Here is a 15,000-nt window from a genome sequence, read left to right on the forward strand (position 1 = left end):
CTCTCTCTCTCTCTCTCTCTCTCTCTCTCTCTCTCTCTGTCTTTCTCTCTGTCTCTCTCTCTACTCTCTCTCTCTCTCTCTCTCTCTCTCTCTCTCTCTCTCTCTCTCTCTCTCTCTCTCTCTCTCTCTCTCTGTTTCTCTATCTCTCCCCCCTCTCTCACTGTCTCTCACACTCTCTCTCTCTCTCTCTCTCTCTCTCTCTCTCTCTCTCTCTCTCTCTCTCTCTCTCTCTCTCTCTCTCTCTCTCTCTCTCTCTCTCTCTTTCTCTCTCTCTATCTCTCTTTCTCTCTCTCTCCCTCTCTGTCTCTCTCTCTCTCTGTCTCTCTCTCTCTCTCTCAATTCAATTCAATTCAATTTAAGGGCTTTATTGGCATGGGAAACGTGTGTTTACATTGACCAAGCAAGTGAGGTAGATAGTAAACAAAAGCGAAATAAACAATAAATATTAACAGTAAACATTACACTCAGAAGTTTCAAAAGAATAAAGACATTTCAAATGTCATATTATGTATATATACAGTGTTGTAACAATGTGCAAATAGTTACAGTTTTTCTCGATTGCTAAGACACATTTCTTGAAAGCTGCTCTCATTTTCTCTTAACTGTGAACACAAAACCCAATTTTCAAGCTACATTCACAAAACCTCAGACTCTTCTTGCAAAACCAAACTTTCACCTCAAAACAGTTCAATCTGTGCTCAAAACTGAACTATGTTTTCAAATCGTGCCCCGAGTCAATCAAAATAAAAAACACTACTGAACAGTCACTAAACACTACGTAGAAAAATAGAAAACACAATGCTCAGGACATGAAGCTGGAGAAATAAATGTTTATTGTTCACTGTAGGCTAAATGCATGTTGCAAAACAAAAAAAAACTGTGCATTTAGCACTTGTACAAAAAGACAAAACAGAAATCTTGTGCATTTACATGTAGCACTTGTAAAAACAAACAGAAATCTTATGCGTTTGCCACTTGTGTACAGTAAGCCCATGTAAAAATAAAGTACAAAAATATACAAATAAGTGCATTACTCAGCCACAGCATCATGTCTCCGTACTGGGTCAGGCCACAGGACTTCATCCACATCACAGGCCACATTTTGTCTGGCCAGGCAACGGGGGAAAAAAACCCCTGGCATGCCGTATCCAGGCTTGGCATGCCTCCACACCTATGTCACCACAGGCAAGTCCCATGGCTTGCAGGAGATTTACCCTGGTGTAAGGTTGGCGTTCATATACCTTCCACCGCCATGAGGAGAATAATTCCTCAATGGGGTTTAGGAAAGGGGAGTACGGTGGAAGGCAAAGATTGATAAAACCTTGGTTCATATTGTACCACTCTCTAACCTGGAGGGCTCTGTGAAAACTCACATTGTCCCAAACAACAACATAGATGGGATGCTCATCCTGCTGCCCTAACAAAGCATCTCGCATGTGATTGAGGAAAATGAGGAGCTGGTGAGTGTTGTAGGGCCCCAGGTTGGCATGATGGTGGACAACCCCATGATTGCTGATGGCAGCACATAATGTGACATTGCCACCACGCTACCAAGGAACACCAACAATGGCCCGATGGCCAATCACATTACGGCCTCTCCTTCTCCTTTTGGTGAGATTAAACCCAGCTTCATCCATGTAGATGTATTGATGGGGTCTTTCCATTGCATCCAGTTGAAAAACCCTCTGTAGAAATAGATATAGTTTTGTAAGTGATACGGAAAAAGTGATTTAGGCCACTACAGTAAATCACTACTTAGAGTAATCAACATTGAATGTGTCTGGATATATGCCAACCTGTACATACTGGAATCTTTGCTCTTTGACTCTGTCTGAGTTGCGATCAAAGGACACTCTGTATAGCTGTTTCATGCGCAGTCTGTTGCGCTTGAGGACACGATCAACAGTAGAGAGGCTGACACTGTTGATACCCTCAAAATGTAAATGGTCCTCAATGATCTTCTGCTGAATTTCGCTCAGTTTAATGGCATTGTTCTCACGGACCATATCAACAATTAGGGTCTCTTGGTGTGGGGAGAACATACCTGTCCTCCCACCCCCATGTGGCAGTCTTTCAATTCTACAAAAAGAGAACATGGAGTTACAAAAAATATACATGGAATACTAGGCCTACAAACAGTTAGACCAACCCTCCATTACAATACTACAGTACATTGGTACAGTGATGTACTGAAACATATATTCACTTACAGTATACTGTGGTACAGTATATAGTATGTCATACAGTAATTGCTGTCAACATGTACATACTGTACTATAATGTCAAAAAAAGGTAATTACCTGTTCTCTTCTCTAAATCTTCGGATTATGGTGGACACAGTGAATCTACTGATGTTTGGTTGTACCCTTTGTCCAGCCTCCCTCATGTTCATACCATGGACAAGAACATGGTCAATCACAGTAGCTCTGATTTCATCAGATATTACTGTTCTTTGTCTTCGCTGACCACCTCGACCACCTCGACCTCCTCTCACACGAACTCTTCCTCTCATATTTCTATCCATTGTAGGGCCTCACAAACCAGTGCTCTCTGAACTGGCTTACTGTATATGTTCCCTCACATCATTAGCCACAAGTGTGATCAATTTTGAGTTGTTGTGTTCAAGTGGTGATACCTGTGCTCTAATTGTGTTTGACTTTTGTCACCTGTGCTCACCATTATGCAGCACGGGTGCATCACAATGAAAATGTGTTGGCAAGTTGTGTCTAAACAGGTGAAAAGTGCTTATGGTTTTGCCAAAAGAGTGATTGATTCAATCAGTGGGTTCAGGCAACTGAGCATTTGGTTCAGACAATAGGGTTTAGTGTTTTAGCAATTGAGAAAAACTGTAAAGTACAAATGGGAAAATAAATAAACATAAATATAGGTTGTATTTACAATGGTGTTTGTTCTCCACTGGTTGCCCTTTTCTTGTGGCAACAGGTCACAAATCTTGCAGCTGTGATGGCACACTGTGGTTTTTCACCCAGTAGATAAGGGAGTTTATCAAAATTGGGTTTGTTTTCAAATTCTTTGTGGATCGCTGTAATCTGAGGGAAATATGTGTCTCTAATATGGTCATACATTTGGCAGGAGGTTAGGAAGTGCAGCTCAGTTTCCACCTCATTTTGTGGGCAGTGTGCACATAGCCTGTCTTCTCTTGAGAGCCAGGTCTGCCTACGGCGGCCTTTCTCAATAGCAAGGCTATGCTCACTGAGTCTGTACATAGTCAAAGCTTTCCTTAAGTTTGGGTCAGTCACAGTGGTCAGTTATTCTGCCACTGTGTACTCTCTGTTTAGGGCCAAATAGCATTCTAGTTTGCTCTGTTTATTTGTTTGTTCTTTCCAATGTGTCAAGTAATTCTCTTTTTGTTTTCTCATGATTTGGTTGGGTCTAATTGTGTTGTTGTTGTTGTTGTTGTCTTTCTCTCTCTCTCTCCATAATGTTCCTCCAACTTTTCCTCTTCCTCCTTATCATCATCAATCCCTCCCCTGTACACTCATCTCTCTTTTTATCTCTCTCTCCCTCAGACATAGATGAGTGTAATGTAACCGCAGGTATCTGTGGAGTGGGCGGGGACTGCCAGAACCAGAAAGGAAGCTACAGTTGCCTCTGTCACCCTGGATACAGTAACTACGGCAACAAACAGGCTCAGTGCTCAGGTGATTGTAGAATCTGGTACCATGATGCATTACTTCCCACGACACGATACAATAAGATAACTTTGTCTCTTAGAAGAGGAAGGCCTGGATTGGAAATAAAACTAGGCTCCTATTTTAACAGTCCTAAATGACAGCTATATCTAACATAACATAACATAACATAACATGAGCAACCAGTAAACATTCCCCCGTTTCAAGTTCATTTATCACCTCCTCTGCATCCATTTTTCTGTTACGGTGTTCAGAGTTTGTTCTAACCAATTTATTGATGTGATTATGATATGCTATAGGTCAGGCCATATTGGTCACGTTCATGAGATGCATACATGTGTCATGTAAAGAGAGCACGGATTGAGGAAATAGGGAATGTTTTTCCTAAACCAATTAGGGATTTCGGTAACAGAACTTTTCAGTCAGAAATGGCTGTAATTATGTTACAGCTTCAACAACAGGGACAGCGCGATAAACACTGTTGATGTTCTGTGGTGGTCGCTGCAGCTGGGAGGAGAGAGAGACAACGGGTGCTAGTCACACAGTCACTCGATGTCTTTGTTTTTTTAACACAGAGCAGCAAGTCTGAGCACAATCAAATCAATTGCGGTCGGACTCCCTCTAGTCATTTGTGTGTCTTAATTATTTACAGTTTTTTTTGATTGCTTAAGCACGATTTTCAAAACAGGGCCCGTGTTTTCAAAACACTACACACAATTAGCACAACCACACACCCAATTAGCAAAACACTACAGATCCTTTGCAAAATTAAACACTCTTGTAAAAACTATACACTTCTTTTTAAAAACCACACTTTGTTACCATATGAAACACACACGTTTCACATTACTATACTCTGTTTGCACGAGTTACACTCTGCTGTGATAAACCTAAAACACTTTTAGCACTTCTACTTCCCTATGATTAGAGTAGGCTACTCTCAACAAAGTACAAATATAATGTAAATTCACCAAACACTACACAAGACCAATGTTGCAGACTGAAGAAACTCATTTATTTCTCAACACGCCCAAAATGTTGACATGGAGATTCATAATACTGTAACCAAACGTCACTTTACGTATTGTAAGTTCAAAAAAAATAAAAATAAATAACTAGACATTGTCTCTTCGCCTAGCTGGATCTGGCCAGAGAATTTCATCAACATCACAGGCAATGTTGTCATTAGCAAGACACCTTGGAAAGAAACGTCTTGAATGACGAATCCATCCTTGCATTGCTGCTACCTCCATCTGGTCACAGGCCTCCTCCATGGCTTGGATGAGGGGTACCTCAGCCTGGAGACGGAGATCATATACCTTCCACTGCCATGCCGAGAAAAACTCTTCTATAGGGTTGAGGAATGGAGAGTATGGTGGAAGATATAGGACGGTGAAATGTGGATGTTGCTGAAACCAGTTCTGAACCAGAGCAGAGCGGTGGAAAGACACATTGTCCCAGACAACAATGTATTGCATATGATCGATTTGATTTGCTGCTGTTATGTTGTGCAATTGGTCCAAGAATGTAAGTATGAGTGCTGTGTTGTAAGGGCCCATATGGGCATGGCGGTGGAGGACCCCATTCTGTGTAATGGCTGCACAGAGTGTTATATTACCCCCACGTTGCCCTGGGACATTGACTATAGCCCTGTGGCCAATGATGTTTCTTCCCCTCCTTCGTGTTCTCGTCAGGTTGAACCCAGCCTCATCTACGTAAATGAACTCATGCTGGATCTCCTCTCCATCCATTCGTAAAACTCTCTGAAAAACAGTGTCAGGCAAAATTGTGTAGTTCAGTGTAGATCTAGTATACATATTACAGTACAGTAAAAGATTATGAGACAGTATGCAAGATCACACTGCTAAAGTGAATACATACCTCTGCATAATCATGCCGCAGTCGTTTCACCCTTTCGGAATTGCGCTCGAAAGGCACTCGATAAATTTGCTTCATTTGAATATGGTTTTTTTTAGGATGCGTGCCAGTGTTGATGTTGAGACCTGATGGATATCGTTGAAAATGGCGTGGTTATTGACAATGTTAGCTTGGAGCTGCTTGAGTGTTATAGCATTGTTGGCCAAAACCATGTTTACTATCTCCCTCTCTTGCTGTTCTGTGAACATAGGAGGCCTTCCCCCTTGTCGTCCCTGACCCTCAATCCTATGTAGAAAAAAAACAGTATACAATAGTACAGTAATTTCACAGGAAAAGGTAACAGAAGTGCTGATAGTGCATAGAATATAGTACTGTAAGCAGTTACTGAAACCGTGCAGATGTTTTTGATATGATGATATTTTTACAATACCTATTTTCCAGTCGAAATGTTCTCATCACACTTGCCACTGTATATCGGCTTAGATTTGGCTGTACTCGCAGTCCAGCCTCCCTCAGCGTCAGGCCGTGGTTGACAATGTGGTCAACCAGTGTTGCGCGGATCTCATTTGTCAGATTCGGTCCTCTTTGAGCACCTTCTTGTCTTCCTCTTCCTCTTCCTCTTCCTCTTCCTCTTCCTCCCCTTCCTCCTCCTCCTCCTCCTCCTCGTTCTCCTCCTCGTCCTCCTCGTTCTCCTCGTCCTCCTCGTCCTCCTCCTCGTCCTCCTCGTCCTCCTCGTCCTCCTCGTTCTCCTCGTTCTCCTCGTCCTCCTCCTCGTTCTCCTCGTCGTCGTCCTCCTCCTCCTCCTCCTCGTCTTACTCTTTCTCTGACTCTTTCCATTGTGCTTGAAGACCGATGAACTCACCTGCTGCTTTTTATAGTGCTTATACACCTGATTGGTGTGTCTACAATTAAGCAAACGAGTGTTTGCACACCTGATGACTGTGTTGAACCAATTGGTTGGACGGTGTGGTAATTTGACAGTCAGTGCTTTGGTATTGCAAGGACGTGACTTCATGATAGATTTTTGTGTGTAATGTATGTTAAGTGTGTTTAGTGTTTTGCAAATCACTGTGTGTAGAGTTTTGCAACAAGTGTAAGGTTGACAATGTGCTTATAGTTGTGCAAATATGGGCTGATGTTTTGCTTCTTGAGTGTAAGGTTTTGCTAATAGTGTACTACTTTTAATTTTAGTGTGTAAGCAATCCAAAAAAACTGTAATCAAACTGTGTGCTTAAAGCATCAGACAAGCTCAGTGAAAATAGTTGATTTGATTAAAACACGTAGGATGTGTCTATATATGGAAAAATACACATTTTATAACTTCGACCAATCGATTGGTCGTAAGAACAGATGACTATTGGTTGACCAAGATTGTTTTTAGTTGGGGACAGCTCTAGAAGACATCACTACTAACTGTTCTTTTTCTGATTGTTTCTCCTCTCTTCCTCTCCCCATGTGTTTATTTGAATGTTTGTGTATTCTCTCTCTCTCTCTCTCTCTCTCTCTCTCTCTCTCTCTCTCTCTCTCTCTCTCTCTCTCTCTCTCTCTCTCTCTCTCTCTCTCTCTCTCTCTCTCTCTCTCTCTCTTTCTCTCTCTCTATCTCTCTTTCTCTCTCTCTCCCTCTCTGTCTCTCTCTCTCTCTGTCTCTCTCTCTCTCTCTCAATTCAATTCAATTCAATTTAAGGGCTTTATTGGCATGGGAAACGTGTGTTTACATTGACCAAGCAAGTGAGGTAGATAGTAAACAAAAGCGAAATAAACAATAAATATTAACAGTAAACATTACACTCAGAAGTTTCAAAAGAATAAAGACATTTCAAATGTCATATTATGTATATATACAGTGTTGTAACAATGTGCAAATAGTTAAAGTACAAATGGGAAAATAAATAAACATAAATATAGGTTGTATTTACAATGGTGTTTGTTCTCCACTGGTTGCCCTTTTCTTGTGGCAACAGGTCACAAATCTTGCAGCTGTGATGGCACACTGTGGTTTTTCACCCAGTAGATAAGGGAGTTTATCAAAATTGGGTTTGTTTTCAAATTCTTTGTGGATCGCTGTAATCTGAGGGAAATATGTGTCTCTAATATGGTCATACATTTGGCAGGAGGTTAGGAAGTGCAGCTCAGTTTCCACCTCATTTTGTGGGCAGTGTGCACATAGCCTGTCTTCTCTTGAGAGCCAGGTCTGCCTACGGCGGCCTTTCTCAATAGCAAGGCTATGCTCACTGAGTCTGTACATAGTCAAAGCTTTCCTTAAGTTTGGGTCAGTCACAGTGGTCAGTTATTCTGCCACTGTGTACTCTCTGTTTAGGGCCAAATAGCATTCTAGTTTGCTCTGTTTATTTGTTTGTTCTTTCCAATGTGTCAAGTAATTCTCTTTTTGTTTTCTCATGATTTGGTTGGGTCTAATTGTGTTGTTGTTGTTGTTGTTGTCTTTCTCTCTCTCTCTCCATAATGTTCCTCCAACTTTTCCTCTTCCTCCTTATCATCATCAATCCCTCCCCTGTACACTCATCTCTCTTTTACTCTCTCTCTCCCTCAGACATAGATGAGTGTAATGTAACCGCAGGTATCTGTGGAGTGGGCGGGGACTGCCAGAACCAGAAAGGAAGCTACAGTTGCCTCTGTCACCCTGGATACAGTAACTACGGCAACAAACAGGCTCAGTGCTCAGGTGATTGTAGAATCTGGTACCATGATGCATTACTTCCCACGACACGATACAATAAGATAACTTTGTCTCTTAGAAGAGGAAGGCCTGGATTGGAAATAAAACTAGGCTCCTATTTTAACAGTCCTAAATGACAGCTATATCTAACATAACATAACATAACATAACATGAGCAACCAGTAAACATTCCCCCGTTTCAAGTTCATTTATCACCTCCTCTGCATCCATTTTTCTGTTACGGTGTTCAGAGTTTGTTCTAACCAATTTATTGATGTGATTATGATATGCTATAGGTCAGGCCATATTGGTCACGTTCATGAGATGCATACATGTGTCATGTAAAGAGAGCACGGATTGAGGAAATAGGGAATGTTTTTCCTAAACCAATTAGGGATTTCGGTAACAGAACTTTTCAGTCAGAAATGGCTGTAATTATGTTACAGCTTCAACAACAGGGACAGCGCGATAAACACTGTTGATGTTCTGTGGTGGTCGCTGCAGCTGGGAGGAGAGAGAGACAACGGGTGCTAGTCACACAGTCACTCGATGTCTTTGTTTTTTTAACACAGAGCAGCAAGTCTGAGCACAATCAAATCAATTGCGGTCGGACTCCCTCTAGTCATTTGTGTGTCTTAATTATTTAATCAAACTGTGTGCTTAAAGCATCAGACAAGCTCAGTGAAAATAGTTGATTTGATTAAAACACGTAGGATGTGTCTATATATGGAAAAATACACATTTTATAACTTCGACCAATCGATTGGTCGTAAGAACAGATGACTATTGGTTGACCAAGATTGTTTTTAGTTGGGGACAGCTCTAGAAGACATCACTACTAACTGTTCTTTTTCTGATTGTTTCTCCTCTCTTCCTCTCCCCATGTGTTTATTTGAATGTTTGTGTATTCTCTCTCTCTCTCTCTCTCTCTCTCTCTCTCTCTCTCTCTCTCTCTCTCTCTCTCTCTCTCTCTCTCTCTCTCTCTCTCTCTGTCTCTCTCTCTGTCTCTCTCTCTGTCTTTCTCTCTCTCTCTCTCTCTCTCTCTGTCTCTCTCTGTCTCTCTCTGTCTCTCTCTCTCTCTGTCTCTGTCTCTGTCTCTGTCTCTGTCTCTCTGTCTCTCTGTCTCTCTGTCTCTCTGTCTCTCTGTCTCTCTGTCTCTCTGTCTCTCTGTCTCTCTGTCTCTCTGTCTCTCTCTCTCTCTCTCTCTCTCTCTCTCTCTCTCTGTTATGTGAATTATTTAACAAACTATTTCAGTTTCTCTGTGCGTCTCCCAAAAGGTTGTAAGTCTTTTGGGATTTAAGTAACGGCCAGAGTCCCGGTCTGCATAGTCAGAGATATTTATTCATTGAGAATTCTGCCATCACAATTTCAGAGTCCATCTTTTATACTCATACGTCATACAAAAAGAAATCCCTCCCCTCTGTAGGCGGGCTGTAGTTTTCCACTCTAAAACTGCTCTACTGACCTTCAGTTCACACACACACACACATATACACACATACATACACACATACACACACACATATCCTACTCAATGCTTTACTCAGTTATTGCCGTTCTCACAATATTCTGCACCATGTTTTCATAACAGTTTCTCCCCTCCCTAAATTGGGAGGCCTCTTTATCTTAGTTTCTCAGTTGTCTTTGTTGTCTGGCTTACTCACATTGCTAAATAGTGGCTCAATGCCATTGCCTTTACTGGTCCTACACTCACACATTTCTAACACATTATACACAGTTTCAGGGTGTAATAATTAGTCATTAATAATTAATCTATCAATTCCACCCTTTGACTAAATATTACACACATACAAAATATATGTTGTTATAGAAATGAATCACACTCATTGAAGTATATAAGTTGGTTTGCATATTAAAACATTACAGGTTCATCAGGGTTACCCCATGATTAAAAGCATAACGTTACTTTTTAGCAATGGTAACTAGTACATCATACTTAAAACGAGACTTTAATAAACTAGAGATTTATAGTTCTAGGAAAACATCCAGTCTCAAACTATCTGGATCGTCGTCGTCCTCCACCAAGCCTGGTAGGTCATATCCTTCAGTCGGAGTCCGGGATTGGGCCGTATCTCACCATCTGTTGGGAAACCGCCTTGCTCACCAACCCTCAGACACAGGGAATAAGACAACATCCACAAAGAACAAGTATACCCATAGAAGCTATAACTTCACCCAGAATAGTTACAACGATAGTTTTCCATTTACCAAATATGTTATCAAACTAACCGTTTAGGGAGCTATCAATACCAGAGTTCTCAGCCAGTTCGTTCGCCAGCGTGGTGAGTCCCTGAAGCGCTTTGGTCACGGACCCGTCCGGTGCTATATTGTTTGGGGATGAAAGTACAGCACATAGATCCAAACAGAACACAAACCCCGTCCCGCTCAGCCAAAAGCATATCTAAAGCTATTCTATTCTGCCATGCTATTAAGCTAGTTGCCGCTGTCTGCTCAGCTAATCCCTTTATTGCATCACGAGTGTGGTTTATAAATCTTTGCTGGTTATAGTAAATTTAATTCATCCAATCTACGTTTTTATCAATAGTTGACCACCAGAAAAGACTTGATTCAAACCCAGCTGCAATCTGATTCCTAGCTTTGAATTCTTCTGAAACCCCTGGAGGTACTCCTATCCATCAATATATATCCTTTCATCAAAGGATCCCGGGAGGAGGTCCCACTTTCTACGTGACAACTCACCAATCTCTGACACGTTTGATTGTTTGCGTATGTAGGTGAGTTCACAATCTGTTATCACCACACAACCATCAGATGTCAGCACGGGCCTGGTTTTGGTTCCTAAAATCCTCTGGCTGCAACAAAGAGGAGAGATTAGTCATGGTCTCTTTTAGTTGTGATATTCTCTGTGTGGGAGCAGGAGCTAAGAGGCCCTACCCTGTATCCTGTTTTAAGTCCTAGAAAAACAATTAGAATCCCCTGTGATTTCAAACTGAGGCAACCCAGGTCGGGATGACTTTGTTATCGGGGGAAACAGATAGTGCAAGTTACCATAAGACTCTTTCACCACATTCCCAGGTGGCTTGCATGGAGGATAAACCTGACAGAGAGTTAAAGCCTGTCAAGGGGAACGGAGTAGTTGTCATCCTTGGTTTGGCTGTCCTACAGGCATAACAGTCCTCTTTAGACCGTATACTGAATCCATTCCAACCACAGGTTAAAATCTATTTACTCCGTCTCCATCTGTACTACTTCCTTCAGGTCTATAGTTTGCACTGTCTCACTACCTCCCTCAGAGAGGTTTACTCTATAGGGTGCCCCAGTTGAAGAAGATATCTCACTTGTCAGGTCTGTAATCTGTTTTAGCATAATTCAGACTTTCAGACAGTACCTACCCTCATATGGGTCGCACTGCCATTTCTGATAATTCCCTACTTTCACAATACTACACCTGTCCCTAAACTGTGTATGGAGATTGACATATCCCCCCCGCTTGGTATAAGCAACTACATAGTCCCAGGATGTACATGGTGACATACATATGGTGATGTCCTTCCCTAAAGTCCCTAGTATTTCCCCTTTCCCTACGTCTAGCTGTCTCCTATGCCTTTTCAACTTGTGTTAGGTTAACTACCACTTCTGGCTGAAACAGGAGGGTCCGTGTGTGTTAGGAATATGGCCCCCACAATCAGACAGCTACCTACCGTCGGGAGACCTGTGAATCCCCACCCTCGCCCTGAGAACATGTCAGATGCCAGAGGCCAACCCATTGCTTCACCTTCTATCGAACTCACACAGGGATGATCAGACAGGGTAAGGGAATCTTCGTTAAGGAGCCAACCCCCGAGCCCTAGTGGTGATCGGTTCTTTCTCCTAACTCTGTGTTTGTTCGTCAGGTGTAGCTGGGTTTACCTTTTTGCAGTGAGTGACATGCACCCAGATGGATCTCTCAGCTATTCTGCTGGCAAAGGCAGTACTTGGTAGGGCCCTTCCCGCCAGGCCTGCTTCAGTCTCCTGGTTAGATAGAGTGGGTCACCTTCTCCTTTAATTCACCTGTGGGGGCACAAAACCTCTGACATACAGGTGTGGTTAATAAACGACCTTCTCACGTGTTCTGCTAGGGTGCTCTCTAGTTCTATGTCTGCCTGTCTGGTCCTGCCAACTGTGGCATTCTGTAAGGTCTTCCAAACACTTTCTCAAAGGGGGATAACCCATCTTTATCTGGGGTTACTTTAAATTTCTTCCCTTCACTCCGTGATAACTCTATAAAATCCATTTCCAATTGCTGGAAAGGGTACTTAGCCGGAGGATACTCACCCTGAGGTGCCCTTTGTCTGCCCTGGTGATTATTTTGAGCACAGATAACACATCTTTTTTTTTTAAATATTTAGTAATCCCATGTGCAACAAAGTGTTGTCTAATCTGTTCTACCATCCATCCCTCCTTTTGACACATGTCACTGCCCATGTGTCAATATTATCACCTACCTAACAATCACTTAGGTAATATTGGTAATTTATCATCCAATTGCCATCCCTTATTTTTATTTATTGGTAAAATAAACTATCTTAAAGTCCTCCTCTCATGCCTTTAGAATTTACCAGTGTGGATGATTAATTAACACCAGAAAGTTAAAACAGAGTTCAGAGGCAATTGAAATTCCATCCCATAGTATACCAAACATTACCATTATTCTAAATATTTAATAAATGTTACTTATCCCAAGTGTTCATTAATCCTCATGACATTCATTCTCATAAGAAATCATATATACCCCAAACTCAGCCAAAACCTAAAAACTCCATAAAATTCACTGTGTGCTCCTCTAAGACCTATCACCCTTGACCTGCTGAAACCCCCCCAAAATTGAAACAACAAGGCTTTATAAACATCATACTAGGTGTGTTGTTTTTTATTTGAAAACCCCAATTAAAAAACAACAACCAAACAGCCAGGTCATGAGGACTCCTGATTTCTCTCTTCCCCTTCTGCCTACAGTTTCTTAACCGATGCCCTTTCCTTGCACAGTAACTACACGGTTCCTCACATTCTCTAGCAAAATGTCCCGTTTTGTCACAATTGTAACACTTCCACTCACTCCTGTCTCCACTATTACCATTTCCTTCTTGTCTGTCTTTGCTACCGTAACCTCTCTTCTCTCCTAGGTATTGACTAATAGTCTCACTGTCTCTAATTCAACACAAAACCCCATCATCCAATGTACTCCCAGCAGAACTGAAAAAAAAAAAAACAGACTGTGATTTCCAGGACACTGCACCTTTGTTTCTGGCCTCACTATCTCCCCGGGAATTGGCCCTCCCTCAAGGTCCCTCCCAATCTGCTCTTGGTAAACTGCAAACCTTTTATTGCTTCTGGTTTCATAGGGTATTGCTTCTGATATGGCCTATGATTAGATTTGGGTATCACCTGTACTGGAATTACCCCTTTTATTAATCCTACGTCTGCTCGACCCGGGACCACAAATGCTCTGGAACTTCTTTTAAGTCTGACTCCTGTTGTTCTGTCAACAGGTATTCCTCTCCTCAGCATCTGCTATTCTCATCTAAATGTACTATCTGTGGATGGGCTGTGTTGATCGCCACTCACAATATTGACCCAATCAGTGATCCTCTTACCCTTGGATACCCACTGGCCCATGTCTTTCCAGTCCTCTGCTGGCTCCTTTGCTAGGGACACATGTGGGCTCCATATTTCCCTGAACAGTCTCTGACTTTGGGGCCCTAGTTCCACCTCCACTACTGCAAGGGTGTTGTCATAGTGAAACCATTTCAAGGCTATAGTCCTTTCTGTGGTTTTAAATAATGCTTTCTCATAGATTGCATCTGGACCTGGGTGTTTGTTATACCAGAGAGTACAGTGTAGGTCATCGGGGGACATTTTAGTGGGGCCTGGTACTACATCATCAGCAAGTTCCATCAAGGTTCGGGGAATATCAGTTATTCCCCCCCTAAACAAATCTTGCCTATACCAATAACATGGCTCCCCTTCCCCACAGACCACCATATTGTCTCTGACTATGTGTACTTTCATTCCCCTCTCAGCGGAAATGACAGCCACATTCAATTTAGTCATTACATCACGTCCTAGTAAATTTACCCGACACAGCTTAGATATCAGGATGGGTATGGTTGCCTCTCATCCTGATTGGTCATGTTTTAGGGTTATTGGGGCTGATAACCTTTCAATAAATTGATGACCAGAGGCAGATGGCACTATGATTTTCTCCCCATCAATCCTGACTCCATCTGGCTTGTCTGTTGCACAGGTTGCTGTCCTGCAGGCTCCCGTATCACAAAGGAATTTAATTTTCATACCCATTACTGTCAATGTCAAATAAGGTTTCTGTTCCTGTTGAAGTGCTAAGTCAATAGTAGCCAATTCAAACACCTCACAATTTGGATCAAAGGGTTCCTTAGTCTTCCCCCCACTAGAGTCTACTATTTCTCCCTCAAGGACTAGTCACGCCTTATCTTCCTCTTCCTCACGCTCAAAGCTGGGGGATGGACTTCTCTCTCTCTCTCTTCTCTCTTTTCTCTCTTTTCTCTCCTGTCTGACTTTCTCTGCCCTTGTCTGGTACTCCTCTACCTCTGGCTCTTCCTCACCTTCATCTTCCCTTCCTCCTCCAGCCCCTTCTTCCTCATAGGGAGGTGGGGCCGGAGGGGGGGGCAACATTATTCCCCTGCACTCTCCTTCTCCTCCCTACGTATTCATCATCTGGATTTTCTCTCCATGCCTGGTCTGCCAAGTTTGGATATAACCTTTCTGCCCTCTTCTCTGGGGGAGGCACGGAGACCT

The 15,000-nt window shown here is 42.3% G+C and overlaps 1 protein-coding gene across 1 annotated transcript in view; it reads left to right on the forward strand.

Annotated features, from left to right (window-relative positions):
• Positions 1 to 15,000, forward strand: part of LOC121532570 (adhesion G protein-coupled receptor E5-like) — a 182,874-nt gene that overhangs the window by 93,379 nt on the left and 74,495 nt on the right. Inside the window, exons 7-8 of the mRNA XM_045213676.1 lie at positions 3,531 to 3,662; positions 8,080 to 8,211. Of these exons, the coding sequence (XP_045069611.1) occupies positions 3,531 to 3,662; positions 8,080 to 8,211 (264 nt within the window). The remainder of the gene's footprint in view (positions 1 to 3,530; positions 3,663 to 8,079; positions 8,212 to 15,000) is intronic.

The sequence above is a fragment of the Coregonus clupeaformis genome, unplaced genomic scaffold, assembly GCF_020615455.1.
Source record: "Coregonus clupeaformis isolate EN_2021a unplaced genomic scaffold, ASM2061545v1 scaf0138, whole genome shotgun sequence".
In the NCBI taxonomy this organism is placed as follows: domain Eukaryota; kingdom Metazoa; phylum Chordata; class Actinopteri; order Salmoniformes; family Salmonidae; genus Coregonus; species Coregonus clupeaformis.